Source organism: Mastigoproctus giganteus, chromosome 14 (assembly GCF_048544385.1).
Source record: "Mastigoproctus giganteus isolate SK-2022 chromosome 14, ASM4854438v1, whole genome shotgun sequence".
In the NCBI taxonomy this organism is placed as follows: domain Eukaryota; kingdom Metazoa; phylum Arthropoda; class Arachnida; order Uropygi; family Thelyphonidae; genus Mastigoproctus; species Mastigoproctus giganteus.
In genome coordinates, this window is record NC_143588.1 from 81,225,732 (window position 1) to 81,252,278 (window position 26,547).

Consider the following 26,547-nt stretch of genomic DNA (forward strand, 5'->3'; position numbering starts at 1 on the left):
ACCTCTAGGATATTAACATCCTTTCACCTTTCACAAATCTACTACACTTCTTTTTCTACTTTCCTCACCCTTCTAGCTACTGGCACTTTGTGTAACTTTCACATCCATTTATGCATACTTAATTCAATATATTAATACTACTTATATAACTTATATATATATTTAGTATGGATAAAATGAACAGAAGTGACAAAAATTGAGGTATAGGTAAATTATGTTTTAAAAATTAAAAATATTATATGGCAATTACACCTGTGTGTGCTAAGCAGCAACAATGAATACAAAAGTATATATTTAAGTTAGAAGTATTAAAGTAAGAGAAAGTGCAAACAGATAGAATTGTAAAGGACACAAGGTGCCAAAAACTATTAGGAAAAGGATAGCAAGAAATAGAAAAATTAAAGTAGAAGAAAGGAAAAGAATGTGAAGAACCTAAAAGATGCATTGAATTATTTGAAATTAATGGCTGAATTAATAAGCCAATTAGCAGGAAAGAAGCTGTAAGGGAGAAAAAATTTAATGATAATTAATAAATTACAAAAAAAATTAGCAAGCATCAAATAGAAGGTTAAAAATAACTGTTTGAAATTTCTTGTACTGTATGCATGTTTTCACTCAATTTCTATTATGTTCAATATATATATATATAAAAAATTTAAAATATTTGATGTAAGCTATAAAAGATTAATACATAATACAGGTATTTCATCAGGGAATTACACCTGATTATGTATCAATAACTGCATTTCTATGCATACCTGATTATGTATCAATAACTGCATTTCTATGCATACGTATAATTATGAAAGAAAAATCTTAAAAGGAAACTCTAAAAAGAGTGAAAAAAAAATTTTTTTATTTTATTTTTCGTTAACTAAAATTGGAGGGTGAAAGCAATAAATCTTCTATAAAAATAAGCATGATAGCCCCGATGCAGTGTTTGTAATTAAAATTAAGGTAATTAAAAAATTAAAAAGAGATAAGATAAAATAAAAGTGCAAGGAAAAAGTCAAATTCGAAGTAATGGTGAGTTGGTAACATATGAATAACTTGCGAGTAAAATTTTGGTGAATATGTAATTCTGTGTGCCAAAAATAGATAGGAAAGAAGCAGGCAAATGGTAAGGGAAGGGGGGGAAGTAGTATAACAAAAGAGGCAAAAGTAGTGTTCTACTACTTTCCTCCTCCCCTAACCATGATTTATTTCTTGTCCCTAAACGTATCATTTGCCTGCTTCTTTATCTATTTTTGGCACACAAAATTACATATTCACCAAATTTTTACTCGCAAATTATTAATACGTTACCACCCACCGTTATTCTGAACTTGATTTTTTTCTTTGCACTTTTATTTACTGATTTTTATTTTATATTAATGCCTTTTAATTACCTTAATTTTAACTATGAATCCTGCTGCATTGGGGCTACCATGATGATTTTTATGGAAGATTTATTGCTTTCGCCCTCCTTTTTTAGTTAGCAAAATTTGTTTTTCACTCTTTTTAGAAGTTCCTTTAAAATTTTTTTTCCATAATTATACGTATGCATAGAAACGCAGTTATTGATACATAATCAGGTGTAATCCCCCAATAAAATATCTATATTATGTATCAACTTTTATAGCTTACATCAAAATATTTCAAAAATTTTTAACCTTTATTTTCCTTTCCCTTATTATTAGGTTTTTTTAACATCAAATAATTTTTCCATCTTCTATTTGATGCTTGCTATTTCTTTGTAATTTATTAATTATTATGAAATTTTTTCTCCCATAACATTTCTTTCCTGCTAATTGGCTTATTAATTCAACCCTTAATTTCAAATAATCCAATGCATCTTTTAGGTTCTTCTCATTCTTTTCCTTTCTTCTACCTTAATTTTTCTATTTCCTACTATCCTTTTCCTAATAGTTTTGGCACCTTGTGTTCTTTGCAATTCCATCTGTTTACACTTTGTCTCTTGCTTTATTACTTCTAACTTAAATATATACATATAATGGAAACAATGATCCAAATTATAAAATGCCACTGGTACAGTATATTACCAGTGAGGGGCAGGGGTAAAAGAGAACAAATTACAGTTGCTAAATGAAAGGTGTTTGTATACTACTGCTAATTCCAAAAAACATAAATGCAGTTACTCCTACAGCATCTATTAGATGCCAAAGAAACAGTTAACACCTTGAAACTAATAAATCAAAATGAAAAAACCACATCATGATGGGGAAAGGTAAGTGGAAGGATATGATTTCATTCTCAAATTAAAAAAATAATAATAAAATAACATCAGAGGCCATATGACTGACAAAAGGTTAATAAGTCTAGCTGAAGAATCATCAATGGGTGCATAATTTCAGATGATGCTACCATTGGTGATTCTTCAGCTAGATTCTAGTGTAACTTTACATCAATTAGCTCAGGTAATGCAAACCAAGTACATTACAGAGGACTTCTCATATTACATTAGCAGTAATAAATTACTCATTTATTACTGCTAATGTAATATGAGAAGTATTCACATCCATTTAACAGATGTGTCATTTCTTCTCTAATTTGACAAAAAGGTACTTACATGCAGTTGCCAGAGTGAGGAGAACTGCCAGCCAGAAAATGAAAACTAATGTAAGTGACATTAGTGCCCACACAGGCTGAAGTAGAAGACATTTCATTTTGCGGATGCAAATTCCAGCTTCACGACAGAGATCAATTGCACTAGCTATACTCTTTCCTTTAAAAATCACAATCAGAAAAATAATTATCTGGAAAAATAAGAGAAATAATAAATCAAAAACATGCCATTAGCTTCAAATGCATTTACTATTTTTAATATATTTGAGGATATGTGAATTATATCATTGTACTTTTATTAAATGGGCCAATTATTTCCATTACACCCAAAAATTCCTTAAGAATTTGAAAATGAAACCTTAAAAATTCTAACCTGCCTGCCCTGTTTGACTAGTCTGCCCACCAAGTTAGCTCTCCTTCTTCCCTGTTAGTTTTTTTCACCTACTGCTATGTCATTTGAAGTGTCTTCATAAGATACTTCAGGGATTATATAAAGGATATCTTCATTATCAGTGAAATTTTAAGTTTTTAAGAAAGGGGAAACTAGACCTTTAAGGAAAGTAATGAGAAATACTTCTTCCATTAAAATGAATTGAACATAAAACAAATTCTATAAATATCTACAGTATTTTTGAACGATTTCTTATTTTTGAATAATTAACACAAAAACATGGAAGGCAATATTCATTCAGGATAGAGATTAGCAATAAGCGTAATAATCAAATTTTACACACACTTTGCAGTGTGCCAAAATTTAAATAAATTTAAAACGGAAGTGAATAATAGCATTTAAATATATATATATATATATATATAGCTTTTTAAATTTTTTATACACATACATAATAAGCAGAAATATATGCAAATATGCACATTTCAAATTTTGTGCAATTAAAGGTTTTTTAAACTGGAAAATTAGTTTATGCGTAATGTCCATAATGTTCTTTTTTAATTTTCAGCAAAATTCATATTTTTTTAAATGAAAGATGCAAAAAGCTTCATTTTTTAAACATTTAATTTTTATTAAATATTAATAAATAAAAATTATTAATAATAATATTTTTATTAAAAATAAAGAATTATGTATAACAAGTATTGTTCATCATTAGGAAAAGATGAAATATTGATATATATTCCAGGAAGAAGAAGAATTCAAAAAACCAAAAACTTTTTCCAGAAATTGAAAAGAAAGTTATTTGTTGACTGTCAGATGTTGTGCTGTTATCTGTTTTTTTTTTTTTTTAGGAGCATTAGCAACTAAGGCTATATTGCTCCGGGATATGCGGTGGTCATTCCCTGACCTTTCCGCATCCTCCGTATTTGGTGGTGATGGGCTCGAACCCCAGTCTAATCAAGAAGCGTGTGCTACGCACTGCTGCTCCTTCCCACCTGGCTACGGAGGTGCCTATGTGTGTGTTATCTGTTACAGTTATGGATACTACCACTAAAACTCCTATAGTTTGATCAGGCAGTTGCTGCAAGTCATTATGTGTCTTGGCACTGAGTGAAAAAGATGGATTAACTGTTTTCTTAAAACTGCTATAGTTTGGTAGTGGCTAGGTTATGGCTTAGGTTTGGTTAGGTTATGGCACAGCTCTAAGTTTCCATTCAATAACATTACAGATATGTCCAATAAAAGGAAAATCTGAGAATCTAGCAGGACAGGAGCAAATACTGAAAATAAACTATTGGATAACATTAATGCTATCAGGGTGGAGTAAAGTGCCATTTAAATGTTTTAAAAAAAAGAGCAAAAGAACAGTATTAAGTATATAGTTTTAATATAATGTTGATCTGTGAGATTACTCCGAACAAAAATCAGTGACGAATGCCTATCTTAAGAGATGGCACACCACACAATTCTTAGTGTTCAGTTTGCATGCCTTTGTTGAATACAAGCAGGAGCACCTCTTTCACCATGGCTAGACACACACAGGTCCTTCTGGCAGCACTTCCCAAATAGAACCTCTTACTCCTCACCACTAAAATTCTCTGCTATTCATTGATGACAAGATAATCTTAACATCACTGAAATTGCAGTACATTATATGATGTGATCAGAAGTTCAAAGTAATTCAAAATGTGAATGCAACTGGCCTCTGCCAGTCATCTAATAATGGTGCGTCTTGATACAATTATAGATCTCCTTGGGTATAATGCTGCAGCTGTCAGATGCTACATGTAGTCTAGGCACCTTAAAACCTTTTCCAACTGACTCAACAACATTTTATTTAGCCTTATTTTTCAATTAACAATAATGTATGTATGTATGTAAAATGACACTCCAATGGCCAAGCATTCCACTTATTTTTACTTCTATCTCAGTGTGATCAGTTGCATATATCATTGCAATATACTGATATGCAAATTTTAAGACAGTTCCAACAACCAATTTTCCCAACTGTAAGTGTATTGACTACTGCACTTTTTATTTTATTTTATTTTATTTTTTTATGAAAACCCCAAACACGAGAGGTATTAGAATCTATAGTATTTAGTATTGTGCATGGGTTGGAGGTTGAGAAGATGTAAGAAGATATTTGTTGACATTAGACTTGAACTTCTGTAGACTGTAATTTTCAGGAAATACATATGAAGGAAGGTTGTTCCAGAAAATGGCAGTTTAATGAATAAACGAGGAAGATGAAAAGTTGGTTTAGTGAGTTTGAAGTTGGACAGTAAATGGATGTTGGCTGGAGGCGGCACGTGTTCGGACTTTTTTGAAAGAGCGAGCAGGAATAATAGAAGCCAATTCAGAAGAACAGTGCCCATGGAAGTATCTGTAGAAAAGGCATGCAGCAGAAACAGTACGTCTATGAGAGAGTTTGTTTGTTTTGTTTTTAGGAGCATTAGCAACTAAGGCCATATTGCTCCGGGGATATGCGGTGGTCATTCCCTGACCTTTCCGCATCCTCCGTATTTGGTGGTCAGGGGCTTGAACCCCGGTCTAATCAAGAAGCGTGTGCTACGCACTGCTGCTCCTGCCCACCTGGCTATGGAGGCACCCTATGAGAGAGAGAGAGAGAGAGTGGAGAGACTCTGTTAGAGATGAGTCATTAATTAACCTAACTGCCCTCTTCTGAATGGAAACTAGACGCATGAGAGAGGTTTTGGGGGAACTGCCCAGATGTGGGAACAATATTCCATGGTAGGGTGAATTTTCAATTTGTACAAAGTGAACAGCTGTTTAGAAGAAAAGAGAAAACCTAGTTTTTGAGATGCAGAGGAAGCAATATTTGTAACATACTTATGCCAAGAGAGAGATTACAAGTCAAGGTAATCCCCAATAGAAATATATGATCTTGCCTAGAAATCAGAGTGTCACCAAAGATAAGCTTAGGAGCAGAAGAATCCTTTTTGAAAGATATAAGACAGGACTGAGTTTTAGAAGGATTGAAATCAACTAAGTTGTCTTTGCCCCACTGGAGAATTACCTGGAGATCGGCAATTAAGGAATTAGTAGCAGATATTCGAGAATTTGAAGCTGATTGAGCAGGGCGAGGTTTCTCAAAATGGAAAGTGGAATGCAACATGCTATCATCAGCAAAACTATGGATGGGATTTTGGATCAATGGAAGATCATTAATATACCAGAGGAAAAGAGTGGGGAAAAGAATTGAACCTTGGGGCACACCAGCATTAGTGGAGAAGTTAGAACGAAGAGAGCAGTCAGAGAGAAAACTGGATAACCAATTACAAAAAACAGTTGGCAAACTATAAGACAGAAGCCTGTTTAGACCTTTATGCGAAACATGATCGAAATCCTTTGAGATGTCAAAAGCAACTACTTGTGTTTCACCGAACTTTTCCATTGAACTTGTCCATAACATAAGCCAGAATATCAGCAATGAATCAACACTGATGGAATTCATACTGCCTATCGTTCATCAGAAGGAAAGTTTCTAGGGAGTTTAAGAGTTGGTGGTTAATTGATTTCTCCATTACTTTAGATACAGTAGAAGTAATTGCAATGGGATGATAATTGGATGGAAGGGATTTGTCACCCTTTTTAGGAACTGGCTGGATATGAGCAAATTTCTAAGCAGAAGGAAAAACACCTTTGCAATCAGAATGTGAAAAAAGATGGTAAAGAACAGGAGTAAGTTCAGGAACACAGCTTTTGAGAACAAGAGGAGAAATACCATCAGGACCTGGAGCTTTCTTAGCATCAAGATTTGTCAAAATCCTTCTGACATCTTTTTGACGGAAGACCGCAAGAGGCATTGAATGGAGCGCGTTGGGAATGGTGGGAGGTGTTTTAGCAAAATCATTAATACATAAGCTGGATGAAAAATGGGATGCTAACAGATCAGCTTTATCCTTGGCTGAAATGACAATAGAATCAACTGGTTTTGACAGAGGTGGGAGCAGAGATAGGCAAAAGTTGCGGCCAATGGCTTTGGCAAGAGACCAAATGCTCGGCTATCATTAGGGCAAAAAAAGCAAGTTTTCTACTCTAAGCCTGTTCAAAATCTAGTTTGGACTGATTAATAACTGCTCTACAATTGTTGCGAGCTTTGGTTTAGGCAGAAAATGAAACAGAAGAATTGGAAACAAGCCAATTACAATACGCAACATTCTTCTCTTGAACAGCCTTTAGCACATTTATTGGAAAACCAAGGTTTAGATAAAGGACGAGATTTTAAAGTGGAGTGTGGAATAAAGGATTCCATTCCTACAAGAATAATTTCACTGACACGATCTGAGAAAACACTGACATCAGAAGTTTTGAAACAGTAATCTAACCAAGGAAAAGAAGAAAAGAAATCTTGCAGGTCATCCTATTTTGCATTCTTGTAATGCCAAACAACATGAGGTTGGGAATAGCCATGAGTTAAAGGCTCCATTGGAGAAAAGACAATCACCAAGTTGTGATCTGAGGTGCCTAGAGGACCACTCACTTCGACCGTGTACTTAGAAGGGCTGTTTGCGAGAAAAAGATCAAGCGTGTTGGCTGCATTGTTAGGATTGTCCGGTATTGTGGTACATAAATGAACAATTTGTGAAAGGTCATTAGTAATTGCAAAAGCCTCAGCATCTCACCCAGCTGGGTCTGTGTGACTAGAAAACAGAAGCCGGCTGGAGTTGTGAACATTAAAATCACCAAGGAAAATTACCTCACTGTTAGGAAAGTTGGACTGGAGAAAGTCAAGTTGCAAAGAGAGGAAGTCAAAGAGTTCCAAGTGATTAGTGGAGTTGGGAAACCAGTAGAGACAACAGATGAATTTTAGAGAATGAGGTAGAGAGATTTTAAGCCAGAGAAGATTGAAAAGAGGAGATTCCAAATTACCAAATCGCTGACAGGAAATAGTGGAACAGACATATGCACAAGTACCACTTTTGAGGGGAAAGGAATCATTCAGCAAATAATTTGGGCAACCGAGATTAGCAGTGATTGAATCAACTGATAACTGAGATTCTGTCAGAAAAATTAGTCTGCGAAAAGGAGTTTGGCAGAATGTAAGTGGAAATGGACATCACTGAAACTAGAACTGAGACCATGTATATTTGTTGTTGTTTATTTGGTTTTTAGGGGCATTAGCAACTAAGGCCATATTGCTCCGGGATATGCGGTGGTCATTCCCTGACCTTTCCGCATCCTCCGTATTTGGTGGTGACGGGCTTGAATCCCGGTCTAATCAAGAAGCGTGTGCTATGCACTGCTGCTCCTTCTCACCTGGCTACGGAGGCGCCACGTATATTTGTGAAATGAACTAGAAAGCGTTTGGGAGGTTTAGATCTATCTGCCGATAAGCTTGCTCTATTAGTTTGACAATTCATGGTATATTCAATAGTAAGAAAATGTGGGGCGAGGGACATGCTGTATGAAGTAATGGGGGGGGGGGAGGGTTGACCGGAACTTAGCTCTATAGACTAAACATGGGTTCCAAGTGGTGGTATTGCACTGGTTGATGAGAGTCATCTAGCACCTAGTATTGCCCAGTAACACAGAAGGCAGCATTCCTCCATGTTGTGTGGGCGCCACACCTCAACCCCTGCTTACGTTGGTTCAGGGGTCAGCTTTATTTATGTACAACTAAAACTCATTGTGAGAATTGTTGTTTGGTGATATCTTAATCACAAATAATGAATTTATTTTTATCCACTTAAAAATCTTGTGTAGTGCGAAGCCGTGTTATACGGGACTATAAGAATCAGTACAAAAAGGAGGTTACGTTCCAAAAGCTAACAAAAATACACCATTTTTTTTATAACTATCAGAAACTTAATTTTTTTAAAAAATAATAACATCCAAATCCTCAATCCAAATATTGAGTGCTTTTTCCATTTTCTCAATTATTAGTGCTCAAGGACAAACTGTCATATTTGCAGAAATTAAAGATCCTGCAGCAACTGCAGTTCTAATTTTCCGTTCATTTTTTTTTATGGTTCGGATTGTTGCTTCATTTAAATTTAAACTGTTTTGCAACATTGATACATTTCCCCTTTTTTTCAGAAGTTCCAAATTTTGTATCTTTGATTCTAGAGAAATAAAGTTTCTTTTGAGCAGTGCTTTTTTTACTTTCCTTAGGCATAATTTAGGGCTGGAATTTAATTCACAACAAAGAAATTATTCCGATATGGTTCTTAAGAACAAAGTTTAGTAATACATAACCAGAAAAATTTATAAACAATCATATAAAAACCAAAATAACATTACAAAAACCTTAAAAGAATGCAACATGCTATTATCAGCAAAACTATGGATAGGATTTCCAGTCAATGGAAGAAAGTCATTAATATACAAGAGGAAAAGAGTGGGGTAAAGAACTGAACCTTGGGGGACATCGGCATTAGTGGAGAAGTTAGAACCAAGAGAGTCATCTACCATCATCCTCAGTGAATGGTCAGAATTTTCACGAACTGCATGTTTTGAAGTCAATTTTTTTATGGTCTCAAACAAGCACAAGTTCAATAGCACAGAACAAAACATGGGGATTTTCCATTTTTTTTTTTTTTTTTTTTTTTTTTTTTTTTTTTTTGCATAACGGCTAGCAGTTCAACAGTGGAGATTCACAAAAAAAATGGAAATTGAAAAATTACATCCAATGTAATAGATGGGTTCTCTGCACAAAAGATAAAAAATACTGTTATGCAAGGTTTTCCGCAATTTTCTAACCATGTTAGAGTGAAACTGGGTTATATAAGTACCATGTTGTGTGAGGATTGCTGCAATTTATCAATCATGTTAGAGTGTAATCATGTTGTAGAAGTACCGTGTTATATGGGGGTTGCCTGTATATAAAAAAAGAACCTACTATAAAGAATATGACATATAACGATACCAACACTGTTAAAGTTGAACAATCAATTATTACTGAACCATGAACTCGGGCTGTTATCAGAGAAGTGAATAACATGCATATTATCCCCAATGTAAATGCACTTTTAGAGGAAAAATGTATCTTATGTTCCATTGCAATAGTCTTAACATTTCAAGGAATGCAGGGTTTTTTTTTTTTTTGGCAAATGCAAAAAAAGCCAACTTCCTTGTACCATTTAGCCAATCTATACCAATGTTAAAAGATTTTATAATAATTATCAACTTAAGATAAATAACAATCAACAACTTAAGATACACAACATAAAATATTTTTATAGCTGTTGTTATGATACTAATTTATAAGTTTTAACCTATAATTAATACTATAACCTATAATATTTTAACCTAACTAATTTATAGCCTATTTATAAGTTTTCAACACCGGTATACTAACCACAGTTACAGTTGCAGTAATTGAATAACCCAGGAAAAAACGTTCATTTTTGGCAGATTCCTCAAGTAACTGAGCTGGGAGCATGGAATCAAGAAGTCTCTTAATATCAAAATAAATCCACCAAAACAATGCTGTTGACACTTGAAAAGAATTAATAAATTATTAAATAAAATCTCATTGAATCTCATCAATAATTACTTAGTCAAATCAGTTTATAAACTTAGAACACAAATATAGTAACTATATAACACAATATAACACAAATGTAGTAACTATATAACACAATATAACACTATATAACACAAATATAGTAACTATATAACACAACTGAGAGCCCATTGTTGAAACAATTGTTTATTTTACAAATGAAATCCTGATGCAATTATTGAGTATCCAGAGCCGAAACTACGGTGGGGCGAGTGGGGCCCCATGCCCAGCATTTTAATGGTGCAATCGATCAGTGCAATCAGTGTATTTTAAAATTGCTTCATTTTTGATTTAATTACAGTCGGACCTCTGTTTAACCAACTTCTTTATAGGAATTTTTTTGAATTCCTCTTGGTAATTACATTTAAAATGGTTTCTGTTGAACAAAGAAAATTTCCATGTAACGAATGGATTAGGAGAGACAACTTTGTATGCACTGTTCTCAACTCTGCCCTTTAGGCAATTTAAGTAATTAGAAAATGCAAATTAAGGGTGAAAGGGATTACAGTTTCACAATGTTAGTTGTGTCCGTAAAACCTATGCAGTCACATACCGAGAAGTCATGCTAGTCAATATGCTTTCCATAGCCAGTCAGAAGATTAAGAAGATTCCCGACACGGATAATAGCCTCTGGTCAACCTGTGTTGTGGTTTCCCTTTACTCCGACAAACGGGCATATGATTTTCGGGGAAGTGAGTGATCCATGCCTTCCAGTAAATTTCTCCATCTAAGTTTACATGGTCACTATAGCTGAATATCTGAGTGATTTTGACATTTTGCACAGTATTCAAAGAACTAGTGACAGTAGCAATGTAGGGGGGGATTGAGACAACTAAGATATTATATAAACTTTACCAAGATGAAATTTTGGCAGATTTTGAAACTTCGTCGAGGCTTTCACTGTGTAGAAAATGTTATGGCATACAGGCAATAATTAAAAAAAAAAAACTGTATGCTTATATCACCAATCTCCAAAAACCAGCGCGAATTAAGGATGATTGCTAAAGAACTTGATGTGGAAACTATAAAGATCAGTCATGTATTTGGGCCATGATGTAGCTTGTGGATGGCAATTGCAGGTTGGAGGAATTATCCCGCTTTGTGCAAACATTTTGAATCAGAAGTTAAATATTCTGGATTATTAAATTGAACTTTTAATCTGGAATTTCTTAACAATTTAGCACTAATGATCGACATCCTGCAGGAGCTCTCTTCCCTTTCAGAAGCTTTACAGTATCACTATGATAAAAGCAGATAAATTAATTATTTGAACTATCAATGCTATTGCTAATTTGAAAAATTCTGAAGGAAATTATGAAGCTAAAATTGAAGCTAAAATTGTTGAAGTGGAAAGAATTTGAAGGAATCTAATTCGAAAGTAAGAACACATTTAAAAAATTATCTCGTGACAAGTTATTAAATGCATTGTTTTATCCTTAAAGTTAATAATAATAATAACTAAATATAAGTTATTAATGCACCAGAGAGTGATTTTAAATTAAATAAAGAAAATAATGATACCATTGAAGAAATTTTAAACATATGCTACTGGAAATCATGATGTTGTTATTTGGTTTTTAGGAGCATTAGCAACTAAGGCCATATTGCTCCGGAGATATGCGGTGGTCATTCCCTGATCGCTCTGCATCCTCCGTATTTGGTGGCTCACGGGCTCGAACCCCAGTCTAATCAAGAAGCACGTGCTACGCACTGCAGCTCCTGCCCACCTGGCTATGGAGGCGCCCCCTGGAAATCATGGAATATGAAAGAACTTTCATCTTGGTGGCAAGACAGTTAAAACCGAATAAGAAATTTATTTTCTGATAAAATATGAAATAAAAATTAATGATTTTAGAGATTTTGTCAAAGATTGATTATCTTTAAAATCGAGTGAAATTCCCTTTTCAATTAAGAAAGCCAGAAATATCCTTGAAATCCCTTGAAACCATTGCGATTAGCACTGCTGTAGCTGAGCGAGCTTTCAGCGTAATGAATAATATTGAGTGAATGAATGAATAATTTTGACAATTAAACACGTTGCAGATTATGATGATCATACATCTAAATGGAAAAAGATTGCTTCAGTTTGATCCGGATCGTTATGTCAAATCATTCCTCTGTAATCATTGCTCAACTATTGAGCAAAGCAGAAGATCGACAACAAATATTAATAAAGAAGTAAATTGCATATGGCAATTTTTATAATAAATTTTTCTTGAATATTTGTGTAATAATTTTTTTCGTGTAATCTGTGATTTTTGTGTACTTTTTCTAAAAAGTTTGTTTTTTATCTAATATTTGCTTTTATATTGTGGAATGTTTTTTGATAGTTTTATGTTATTTGTGATATGAGAAATATTTCATGTTATTTTTTATTTGCAATATTAAAATTTTATCATGAAAAAAATGTATCCATTATATTTCCCTAGTTGTTAAAAAAAAGGATGAATAAAAAAGTTGCATGTGTGCCGAGCACATGCGGCAGATGGTTTATGTGAAACATCCTTTGCATTTCTTTTAGGTATTTTGATTTGTATATATTGATTAGGAAATAAAAGAGCTTTTTTATTGTAAATATTTTATTGATCATTCACAAATTTACATAATTTCTGGAAGACAAGATACAATGGATTTATGATAACTAAAGTAAGAGATGTATATTTGCAATTGCAATGTATCTAAATGTCTCTGGAAAACATTTAGATCGGTATGTCGATTGAAGTACCGATCTTGTAGTTGAAGCAACATATGCAGCTGTTAGGGACACCTAACAATGTAATGTAACGAAAATGCGAGAAATAAAAAAGAAATTGTTGACAAATACAGTAAACCCCCGCTATTCGCGTGGGTTACGTTCCAGAGAAATGTCCCGAATACCGAAAACGCGAATACTGAGTTATGGCTCCCATAGTAATAAAGGGGTTCCGTTCCAACGTATGAAATATATAAGAAAAACTAGTCTAAAATTTTGTCTATGTATGTATTATATGTACCTTCATAATATGACTATGTACATAGACAGTACATAATGAAATGCAAGCATATGGCATCGAAATGAAAATAAGAAACAATTTAATATTAAATGTAATATTTATTAGAAATTTCAAACAAATCTTTCAAACCAGCGCCTTTGCTAGCAAAAAAACTTATCCCGCCAGTGCTATCACCAGTTTGCTAAAGTGTTGATAAAGGAGTTTTCCTTTTTCACGAATGATGAGTGAACTTAACGGAATTTTATTTTGAGTTCCGTCTTCTATCCACAGATTTAAAGCCTTTTCCATTTTTCCTAATTTAACATCACGAGTTACAGAGCAAATTTTTTAAGCAATTAGCGCGTTTTCACGGACACCATGGCGGATTTTTTCTTCCGATTTTTTGATCGATCGTACCGTTGACTCATTGATTTTATAATGTTTTGCCACTGAGGAGACACTTTCACCATTAGAAATTTTGTCTAATAACTCAATTTTATTCGCTAATGTCATCACCTTCTTTGATATTTTCACATTTCCCTTGTTATTCGTAGCCATATTTTTGTATGGGTTAGAAAGAACTTGTCCACAATAAAGTCACTTTCTTCCGTTAACACACTCGAAAAAGTCTGTTTTAAACTGCAAAACGGTAGATTTATCACTTTTGTAAGCATATCAATTTATAAATTTATTCAATTTATAAGCATATAAATTAAAAGCAAACGACGAAACCTTCCATGACAAGCGCATAACACATACTGAACAAGGATTAGCGAGAAACATCCACGCTCGCGATTTTGTCATCCTTCTCCCCCCCACCCACTGAGCGCTGTTTTGACAGGGAAAGATAATTTTAGCCACGTCCATGTTTTTTTATGACGGAAAATATTCACGGCCCTTTAAAATTCAAATTTTTTTAGGTTTCATTTTATATTAAATCAGTGATCGCGAATACGCGAAACCGCGAATACAGATACCGCGAATAGCGGGGGTTTACTGTATTTGCATTGTTGCAGTCATATGACAAATACTTGTATTGCTGCAATCATACTTACTGCAGTAGTGACTTCAGGAAGTATGACGTCACAATCATACTTCCTGTAGTGACTTCAGGAAGTATGATTGTGACATCATACTATTCAAGAATTCTAAAAAGTTAGAACTCCAGACACTATCGTATCCAGTTATCATCGTAAGGGGAGGCATGATGACCAGGTTGTTTTTTTTTTTTTTTTTAGATGGACCTAGGAACATTTTACACATTCACTAAGAGCATTTAAGGGGATAATAAGCCCCATCTGTCCACCCCCTGAATCCGCCTGACTCGAGATATCATACCGGTCACGAAAAATGCATCACGTGCTCTAATCACACTACTAGTAGTGTGAGTGTGGGAAAGCACCTCTGGCGGAAGCCGCGGATGACGTCACTTCCATGACCAATCAAATTTACTGGGTAGAAAGTCAGAAAAACTGCAAGCCCATTGTTGAAATATTCACAGCTCACCACTGAATATAACACTAATATAGTAACTATATGACACAATATAACAAATATAGTAACTATATAACATAATATAACTATAGAACACAAATATAGTAACTATATAACACTATAGAACCAAATACAGTAACTATATAACTATAGGACACACAAATATATTTAAGTCTTCATATTTAATGACAAAATGCAGTTTTTTTTTAAATATCAGCAACAATTTTTTTGGGTTTTTTTTTATCCATAAGATGATGTTACACATCCAAATTTATTTCACACAAAAAAGCACAAAAATAGAAACAAAGTCTCAGAAATACCTGGACACTTTGTCATTTCCACAAAATCATGCATGTGTGAGAGAGTCTCTTTCCCGTGCATTTCTGTTACTGAAAGAGAAGGCTGAAGACTCCTCACAACCACACACACATGCAGCTTCTTTTACAGACAGGTAGCAGTCAGAAGGAGCTAAATCTGAGATGTACGGGATGGGATGAGAAAGCGCTTCCCAGACAAACTCTGAATTATCTGAACTGCCTAATGTGCAGTGTGTGATCATGTGTTGGTGAGTCTGAACATAGTGAGTAGCATTGATGGTTCCCCTTGTAGCAGAACCAACCTTATAGCAAATTCATCCCTCAGCATCACCACAGTGTATTAACAATATCTGTATTCCTGCTGTTGAAATGTTTCGCCCACCTTCTGACACTACTGGCCCGTGGAGGCATCCATAGATATCGGCTACTGAGTTTCACTCCTTTACAAGGAGTTCAATCACTGCACACTAACAAAATGATACATTGTAGCCATTTTCTCACATTGCATGATGGGAACATGAACGGTGTGCAAGTGCCAGCTTAGCATTTTTAATATAGAGGATAGCCGTGATTTAAGTTAGCAAGAGCTTAAAATGTCGGTAATCGTGACAGAGAATATGTACTTAGTCAAGGCTTAATAAAAATGGCACTCACCTCAATAATCCATTATGGTTATGTGAATTATGAAACAGAAATGTGGGAGGAAAACTGGGGTAAATAACCCAGATACGCTGCTATTTTGCACAAATGTGTGCAGTCACTTAATGCTCTTTACTTGTAGTGTATACAAACTGTGTACATTCCAGATGCAAGTTTCTTGTTGTCTTTATGTTATATAGAAGATGCAGCAAGAGAAAACAGCTTTTATCTCACTGCTAATACTTTCTACTGACGGGTTGTATCTGTATTCCTGCCAAGAGAAATTAGAAATCAGAGTAATCCTTAACACAGATGTGATCTTGTTTAGAAATCTGAGTGCCACTGAAGATGAGCATAAGAGCAATAGACTTTTTTTGAGAGAAATAAGATAGGATTGAGTTTCAAAAGAACTGAAGTTAACTAAATTTTCTTTGTCCAATGGCAAATAACCCGGAAATTGGCATTTATCAAATGATGGTGGATATTTGAGAAGTTGAAGCTGTTTATACAGGATAAAGTTTCTCAAACTGGAAGGTAAGATGTAGAAATTTCACCATCAGCAAAACTATGAAACTTTATGCCAGATATGAACAAAAGCCTTTATCTTGGTCTTAAGCAACTGCTTGAGTTCCACCAACTTTTTCCACTATATTGCACAAAAATGAATAACATGTCCATATATAATATTTGGATTAAGACAGTAATGAAATCCATACTGGCGATCACTGATCATATGGAAGATTTTCAGATAGTTTTAAAGTTGGCAGTCGATGAATTTCTCCCTTACTTTGGATTGAAAAGTAATGGAGAAATCCCTCCCTTCCAGTGATAACTGGAAAGGAAGGATTTGTCACCCTTATTAGAAACTAGCTGGATACAGAAAACTTTCATGAAGAAGAAAAAACATCAGTCCAGAAATGCCATCAGGACCTGGAGTGTTCTTGGCATCGAGATTGTTCAGAATTCTTCTGACAACCTTTTCATGGATGATCACAGGAAGCATTCAGTGGAGCGTGTTTAGTATGGTATGAGGTAATTTCCAAGATCACTGATACAAGAGTTAGATAAAATGTAGGATGCTAATAGGTAAGCTTTATCTTTAGCTGAGTATTCAATCGAACCATCAGGCTGCAAGAGGGGTGGAAGTATAGATGGACAGAAGTTTCAGCTAATTGCTTTGGCAAGAGGACAGAATACTTGAATATCATTTGGATAAAAAGCAAGCTTTCTAATTAATAGCAAGATAAAAAGATAATAGCAGGATAAAAAGCAAGCTTTCTATTTAATAGAAGAAAGTTCTGTTTAAAATTGAATTTGGATCAATTGATAACTCTTTTAGAACTGTTGCAATCTTTAATATAAGCAGAACATGAGGGCTGAAGTTTGAATACAACAAAATTGTGATATGCTTCCTTCCTAGCTGCCAACTGTTGTACCTGAAAGAATGTCTGTGATAAGCCTCAAGGACTTAATTATTTTGGTTATTTTGATGAGGTCTTAGTTGGGAATCAACCTACTATTTATAACATCACTGCATGCAATACAGTTAATCACAGGTTCCTCTTAAACAAGATATATCACCCCTTACAGCACACTTATTGAAATGATTCCTTCACTACTGGACTACTGGATAATTCTATGCTGTTTTTCATGACAAAGGCAGACAGTAAATGAAGAACAACCTATCAATTTAGTCTGATTTTTGCTGCTGTTTTTTGATGTTACGTCAATGCCTAACCAGCTGATCCAAACATGAGAAATAAATATGCTACTGATTGAACTACAAGAAAAAACAACTTGGTTTCATCCCTCAATCAGTTAAGTTACAATAAGGCTAATAAACGAGAGTTTAATCTTAAAAAAATTAAACATTTATTGAAAAATGCTTAGGCCAAATTCAGGGGCCCACAGTAATTTATTACAGAAACTGAAATCATCAAAATGAGATTCTACTATACTGCTCTTGCTTTATGCTTTTTTACAATTTTCATGTTTTGAAAGAGGATTAGTATTAGTATTAGTAACGGCCGCATGGTGCAAGAAAGCCTATGGCTTATGCTGCACCAGCCAAAAAAAAAAAAAAAAAAAAAAATGAAATCAATGAAATGGATCATGAAATCAATAACCAATAATACATCAGGCTGCTTTAAACCATTATGTATGCACTAATATATATACATATACATGCACTAATATATATACATATACACGCACTAATATATATACATATACTTATAGAAAGAGCTATGCTGATCATAAATAATCCTAAAAAGCATATTTCTTTTATGATTTGTTTAGATAAACGATTATGCTTTGATGTTCTACACAGATTATTTGAAAACAGAAATGGAATAAAAAAATAAATTTACACACATACTATCCTTTTAATTTATAATTACTTTTTATTCTTTTAATAAACTAAGATACTCAAAACTGTATAACATAAACACTTATATCTTTGCATGTTTGATGTGTATTAAATGATTGTAATACACAAAATATTTACATATAAAAACAACTAGTACAATTCAGTACGTGAATAGGCTATCTGGTTAAGTTTCAGAATTCACTTTTAGATTTCATCTTCAGACCAAAATAAAACTAAACTGATTTCTCAATATTTAACTTTTCCTGCTCACAGTTGACTTATTGTTAACAAACCACCTTAAGCCATTCATGCAACAGATTTGAAATATATATTTTTAAACAATTCTCAATATTCACTGAACCAATAAAGTAATTTAATCAACATAAAAATGCAATTTCCATTAAGGTTCATTGAAAAATTACACTCTCTTACTATGTGTGAGGTTGTAAAACTTATTTATTGAAATGTCCCATCTCAATACAAGCACTCCTCAACTTACGTACTTAATCAGTTTTTTTTCATGTATGTAAGTCTGTTTTGTACATAAGTCCAACTTCGGTCTTGTAGGTACAAAATGCATGTACAGTACAGTACAATGCACTGATATTATAACCCCCAACAAACTTCATCATGTACAGCATTTTACGATTTTTAACCGAGTTAAATGAGGCTGAAAAAACATACAATGAATAATAATGTAGACTACAGTATTTATTCAAAGTTAATTTAAGCTAAATACGACACATAATTTAATTTAATCTATGAACAAATCACTTTACAATGGACTCTCCAAAATAAAATATCATTCACTATACGATATATAGCAAGTGCCGGTCATTGTGATCACATTTACAAATTGAATTTTAAATGTATTAAATGGCTATTCTAATAAGCGAAAATAGGAGAAACATTATCCACAGGCTATAAAAGTAAAGATATAGAGCACAAATTTACACTTACCTTCCTCCAATTAACAAAATTAAATGATGCGTGAAAATCAGAAGAATATTTTCCACAGGTTGGCAAAATAAAAATAAATTTATGCTCATGTATATAGCTTAATTAATAGTGTAACTAATTGATATTTCTGTTCACTGACATTTTTTTTTTTTTTTGGTCGTAAAATTTAAAACAGTAAGAAAATAAGCAATCAATAACACCAAGTACACAAATTGCAACTAACACGATACACACAAGTGAGATACAGAGTAATAATTTTACAAGCTCAAAAAATAGGAATGAAGGGAAGATTCTGAAAATTTATTTGTTTTTTATATGAGATGAAAATTTATTTGTTTTTTGTTAGATGAAGATTTCAGTGAAGGGAAGCACATTTTACCATAATAATGTAAAATTCCACAGAATTCCAGCTATCAGCATCATCGCAAATGCAATAAGATCAAGTTTACTACCCATTTTTAATAGACTGTACTAACAGAAAAGCCCAATAAACCGGAAACTGCTAATTGTTTTTATTGTTTTATGGTAGTGACCTCCAGAAATCTGCTTTAGAAAAATATCATGAAGGCATTCAAAATTGATTCTTATAAACCAAACACAGCAACAGCTTTGTATGTATTTGCGAGTTGTACAAGTTGTTTGTATGTAAGTAGAGGAGTGCCTGTACATATTTAACACATGACATTTTGGCAATGTTTTAGTATTCTACTGAAACCTCTTCAGGCCTAATAATGTGCTTGCAAAGTAACCATGGTTTAGGAACCTGCATTTTTCCAATTAACTTTAATGAAGTATTAAAAGACATATCATGCACCCTTTTCCCTTCACCAACATCTTCCATTCATTTTGCAACCAAAATGTTATATGTTTGACAGATAAAAGAATCACTAGATGGCAGGGATTACAATGTATTCATCTGAGATTTACTTAAAGATGTAACTACCATCATGAGTAAAAGGAAGGGTTTTTGCTTTTGTAAAGGTGACTACAGTGGTCTCAGACAGTTTTTAAATTCTGTACAGTGGGGCCAACTGATAATGTTACCATCAGCAAATCATAAATGGGAAGCATTCAAGGAATTAATCATAGAAGCTACTAGGCTTTTTCATATCAACTAAGAAATACTCTTCATGGTATAGGCCTAAATGGATGTCAGATGAACTAACGAGACTCGTGACAGAGAAGAAAAATGCATGGGGTGTATATAAATTATCAGTCAACACAGATGCCTATGGATGACAGATGAACTAATGAGACTCGTGACAGAGAATAAAAATGCATGGGATGCATAAGCTAGTCTGAAATCAAGTCACAAAGGAGGTTAGGCAAACTAAGGGAGATTACAAGAATCATTGGCAAAGGATGTAAAGAAAAACAGCAAAGACTTCTTTATTTATGTAAACACTAAAAATAACAGGATGAATTTGATTGGTCCACTTGATATCAATGGTTCGAGTGTTGTTGATCCTTCTCAGGTTGCTGACAAACTGATGGGCTATTTTGCATCTACATTCACATATGAGGAATTCTTCAGTGTAGCGGATGCCAGAAGTTTATCAAACTCTACCACAGAGCTAAATGATTTAGTAATAAATGAGAGGAAAGTTGAAGAGAAATTGTTGAAGTTAAACAAAAGAAAAGCACCTGTGTTGGGTGGGATCTATCCAATTATATTAAAGGAGGGGACGAAAGAAGTAAGCAAACCCTTAGCCATAATTATGAGAACACCCTTGGATTCAGGGTAGGTCCTGCAGACCAGAGATATGTCATACATCTGCAATTCATAAAGGGGATCAAAGGGTAACACAAGTAATTACAGACCTGTTAGATTAACTTTTGTATCAGGGAAAATGGAATCACTGGTTAAAGAAGTAATGCAGGATCATCTAGACAAGGCTGTAATTATACTTCAGACACAACATGGGTTTGTTAAGGGGAAATCTTGTCTGACCAATCTGAGTGGATACTACGATGTGGTCACAAAGGAACCTGATGCAAAAAATAATTTTGATATTATATAATTGGATTTCAGGAAAGCTTTTGATACTGTTGCACATAAAAGAATGCTATACAAATTGAAGCAGTGTGGCATTAAAGGCAAATTACTGCTCTGTATAAAGGGATGGTTGAATGGGAGAAGACAAAGAAATCAGTTATCACTGGACACTGCTCTTCATGGACTAATGTTATTAGTGGAGTACCCCAGGCTTCATTGTTGGACCCATTGTTGCTTTGTATATTTATCAATGATATTGATGAAGGCATATCGCCCTTAATGTCCAAGTTTGCAGATGATACAAAGGATGTTAGGGTGGTTAATGACAGTATGCTACTGCAACAGGATCTAGAAAAGTTGAGCAGATGGGCAGAGAAGTGGCAACTGAAGTTTAACATTGACAAATGCAAAGTACTGCATATGGGTAGCAGTAACCCAGAGAAATGTACCAACTGTGGGTCCTACACTCAGGGTAGTGGAGAATGAAAAAGATCTAGGAGTAATTGTGCAGTCAGATATGAAGTTCTCTGGGCAATGCAGAGGGGCTGCCGGTGGTAGGTGACTTCCATCAACCGGTGAAATACCACCACTTTGCTTATTGGAGGCCTGAAGTGGTGAAACCCATGTTTAGTCTCTAGAGCAAAGTTTCCGGCATCCCCCTCCCCCCATACTTCTCCTTTAACCCATGCACGGTACTAAGTACTATAGGTTTTGATACCTTTCGTGTTTGGGATTTTCATAAAAAAAAAAAAAAAAAAAAAGAACGGCTCATGGGGTTTTGTCAACCGTATGCAGGAATTTTGCTAGCAGGGATAAGGATGTGATTATCCCATTGTATAAGGCAATGGTCAGGCCACATCTTGAGTACTGTATAGAGGTCTAGAGGCCTCATTTTAGGAAGGATGTAGAGGCTGCTGGAATGAGTACAGAGAAGGGCAATGAGATCAGTGAGGGGAACAAAAGGGTACTCTTATGAAGAAAGGCTTCAGTTCTGCAAATTGCAGCATCTAGAGACCAGCACCTGCAAGGTTATCTGATTGAGGTGTATAAGGCTTTGAATGGATTGAGCAAGCTCAATGCTAATTGGATTAGGCGCCTCCGTAGCCAGGTGGGAAGGAGCAGCAGTGCATAGCACACGCTTCTTGATTAGACCGGGGTTCAAGCCCGTCACCACCAAATACGGAGGATGCGGAAAGGTCAGGGAATGACCACCGCATATCTGGAGCAATATGGCCTTAGTTGCTAATGCTCCTAAAAACCAAATAAACAAACAACAAACAAGCTAATTGGATTCTTCCTCTTGCTCAGACTACACAAATGTGGGGCCACAAATTCAAATTAAGGAAGGATGGTTGCAGAATAGATGTGCGGAAACTTGCCTTTAGTCTGCAGGTAGCTGATTGGTGGAACAAATTTCGATCTGTTGTGGAAGTTAGCTTAAAAAAATTCAAGGAAGAACTAGACAAACTATTGGAGGAAATGAATAGGTGAAATTTTGGGCATCGTTTTTTTTTTTTTGCTGATGCTGTATTAGCTTGCTTTCTTGAATTACTGCCACTACTATCTTTTGTACACTTTTCTTTTGTACTAATTAGCAAAATTAGTATAAAAGAAAAAATTCCTCAATTTATTTAGTAACAAGGCATGCAATCAGAAATGTATGAATACATTATAACAATGAAGCATCAGATTTAAACCTTCATTTATAAGTGTGAATACTTACTACTTGGTAAAATTACTGCACCAGTCAGTATGAGTTTTACTGCAGTTAACGGCACAAGATGGATTACCAACACCACGATAAAGGACATCACTATAAAAATAAGAAATACTTTTCTATAGAGCACATCTCACTTTTAATACCATCAGAGAAGGAAAAAAATGTATAAAAGTAAGATAAATTAAATTTCAGGACCGTGTATCAAGGAAAGTTATAAAATTAGAGTGACTTGAATGGTATTTTCTTCTGCTACTAAGCTTATGAACCATACTCAGCTTTTGTTATTCTCTCAATAAATTTGTTTGAGAATTCTTAATATTACATCATTTCATTGACATTTTATTTTAGGAAACAAAAAATATATACATAAGGTAAGATGGTAAGATGAAGGAATGATCAAGTCCAGTATGTTTCACTGAAAGTCCGAACAGTAATAGTAGTAAGTGTGGAGCACTAACTGTTTGTTATTTGGTTTTTAGGAGCATTAGCAACTAAGGCCATATTGCTCCGGGATATGCGGTGGTCATTCCCTGACCTTTCCGCATCCTCCGTATTTGGTGGTGACAGGCTCGAACCCCGAGTCTAATCAAGAAGCGTGTGCTACGCACTGCTGCTCCTTCCCACCTGGCTACGGAGGCGCCTGGAGCACTAACAAGAAAAATGTGCAAGTTAACAAATTTCAACAAAGCAAGTTTTCAGTTGTAGCAGTGCTATTTCTGAGTTTGACCTTTAGTACAAATTCATGATGAACAATGCTTTCAAAATAATCACATCTTGTAGAAGGGAAGGAGGATATTAAACTTAGATGGAATTATGGGCTACAGCTGAACCTCTTAGCTACCAACACTATTGTGCATATAATTTTTTTATCGCCAGTGTGAAAGAAATTTACTAAATCTTTCCAGTACTGAATTTTTATTTAAAAAATATAATATTTACAGATAATTACAAATATACTTTCTCAAAATAATTGATTACTTACATATTTTTCTCTTGGTTATATAAATTGCAAAAAACATTTGAAAGTTCCCAGAAGGTAGGACAGTTATCTGACTGTCCTACCTTCTGCTTCACCACATAATCATCATCTCTTTAATGGATTCTTTAATTTGGGAAAAAATAAAAATCACATGATGCAAGATCATGTGAATAAGGAAAATATAAGACAATTACAGGGTGTTTCGAAAGGTATTTAAAAATTATTGTCGTGCAATGAGCAGGAGTCGTGTTGTGAATTATTTCCAATTTTTCTTTGACCACAGATCAGGCCTCTTCCTTCTAATTACATCTCTCAAGCACTTAATGATTTAAAAGTTCATAGTCTTATTAACAGTATAACTCCCTGGAATAGATTCGTAATGAATTATGCTTGTACAGTCTTGACATAATCCAAATTTAATATAATTAGGAAAGGACATTAAGTGGTGATTTTCCATGAAAATTTTCTCTCTAAATAACCATTCTTATACCACGCAAACTTTTTAAGTTAGTTTATTTAGGCTACTGACTAAATGTACTATATAATTAGGTAATGTTTTGGGAAGCATGCCAAAACCCATCATCAGACCATACTTCGCTGTTCTGTTAACAGCCTCCTGGCTTGCTAAATGCCTAAGTCTCCTAAATTCAGTCTCACTCAATGTAAGAGAGTTAGGCATTCACTGAATGTAGGAATGCTTAGGCACTTGGCAAGCAGGAGGCTGTTAACACTACAGCCAAGTATGGTCTGATGATGGGTTCTGGAAAATTTCTCAAAATGTTACCTAATTGTACAGTACATTTAGTCAATAGGCTAGATCAACTAACACTTAAAAAATTCACGTGGTATAGAGGTGGTTACTTAGAGAGTAAAAATAATCCAAATTTTTTTTCCCTTCCTGGAAGACTTGCATTCACAGGATTGACATTTTGTCGGTGTGTTGTAAAGCTAATATTGTTTCCATCTCCTCTCACTAATGTTTGTAGAAATTCTAGATCATGATCACAAATTTTAAATACTTCTTTTGAAAGTGCAACGATTATTTTCATTTGATCTATGGTTAAAAACTTGTGGACAAAGAGGCAGCATAATCTTTTAAAAGTATTTTTAAAATACCAGGTATGATGGCCTGGAAATTACCACATAATATTCCAACTTTACAGGATATGCCTTCATTTTTCATTTAAAAACTGGCCAAAATCATCACCTTGCATCATCAATCTCAATGATATCACATCCATCTTGGGTCTTTTACTATACAAAATTAATCAACCTCTTGATAGAGTTTTTTTTTTTTTCCATTATATGTCCAATAATGATTTCGACAGAGGATCAAGTTCATTATTCAACAAAATTCAAATTTTATATCTCTTCGTTCAAACAGCATCATTCTAAAAATACTGATACAAAATTACTTTTTTTTTTTATGAAAACGTCAAAAAAAACGAGAGATATTAGAACCTATAGTACTTAGTACCGTGCTTGGGTTGGAGGTTGAGAAGATGAAAGAAGATATTTGTTGATATTAGACTTGAACTTCTGTAGACTGTAATTTTCAGGAAATACATATGAAGGAATGTTGTTCCAGAAAATGGCAGTTGAATGAATAAACGAGGAAGATGAAAAGTTGGTTATGTGAGATCAGCTTAACTGATTCTTAGCATTTTAATAATTCCTCATAGCACTGTGAGTGTCAAAGAATATTCACCCAGGTGAAAAAAATTAAAAAAAGTGTAAGCTTTCTTGATTGCATCTTATGATTTTGACAGCCAAGAGTGAAAAGGAGTGCCCATTATTAATTAAAAAAAAAAAAAAAACTTTGATAGGCCATTTCTAAAGATATGCAAAGTCTGTCACAGTATTTTTCTTGAAGCAGTCAGCTGACATCTAACAGACAATTCAAATAGAAATCAGACGGGAAAATGTTAGCTAAACTAACATTTAAAAGCATTTGTATAAATGATCATATGACTATATTTTAATATAAAATGAGTATTTCGTCAATGAAATATAATTTTTAGTGCAGTGTGAACAGTAAATGGATGTTGGCTGGTGGCTGCATGTGTTCGGACTGTTTTGAAAGAGAGAGCGGGAATTATAGAAGCCAATTCAGAAGAACAGTGCCCATGTAAGTATCTGTAGAAAAGGCATGCAGCAGACACAGTACGTCTATGAGACAGAGAGTGGAGAGACTCTGTTAGAGAGGAGTCATTAATTAACCTAACTGCCCTCTTCTGAATGGAATCTAGAAGCCTGAGAAAGGTTTTGGGAGCACTGCCCCAGATGTGGGAACAATATTCCATGGCAGAGCAGATTTGCGATTTGTACAGAGTGAACAGCTGTTTGGAAGAAAAGTAACACCAAGAGCGAAAGAGAAAACCAAGTTTTTTAGATGCTGTTGTTGTTGTTATTTGGTTTTTTAGGAGCATTAGCACTAAGGCCATATTGTTCCGGGGATATGCGGTGGTCATTCCCTGACCTTTCTGCATCCTCCTTATTTGGTGATCACGGACTCGAACCCAGGTCTAATCAAGAAGTCTGTGCTATGCACTGCTGCTCCTGTCAACCCGGTTATGGAGGCGCCGTTTTTTAGATGCAGAGGAAGCAATATT

General features: G+C 34.3%; 1 protein-coding gene across 1 annotated transcript in view; it reads right to left on the reverse strand.

Annotated features, from left to right (window-relative positions):
- Ctl1 (choline transporter-like protein 1) overlaps positions 1 to 26,547 on the reverse strand; it is a 159,467-nt gene that overhangs the window by 67,847 nt on the left and 65,073 nt on the right. The window contains exons 7-9 of the mRNA XM_090388702.1: positions 22,960 to 23,049; positions 10,284 to 10,423; positions 2,570 to 2,756 (exon numbers count right to left, since the gene is read on the reverse strand). Of these exons, the coding sequence (XP_090244828.1) occupies positions 2,570 to 2,756; positions 10,284 to 10,423; positions 22,960 to 23,049 (417 nt within the window). The remainder of the gene's footprint in view (positions 1 to 2,569; positions 2,757 to 10,283; positions 10,424 to 22,959; positions 23,050 to 26,547) is intronic.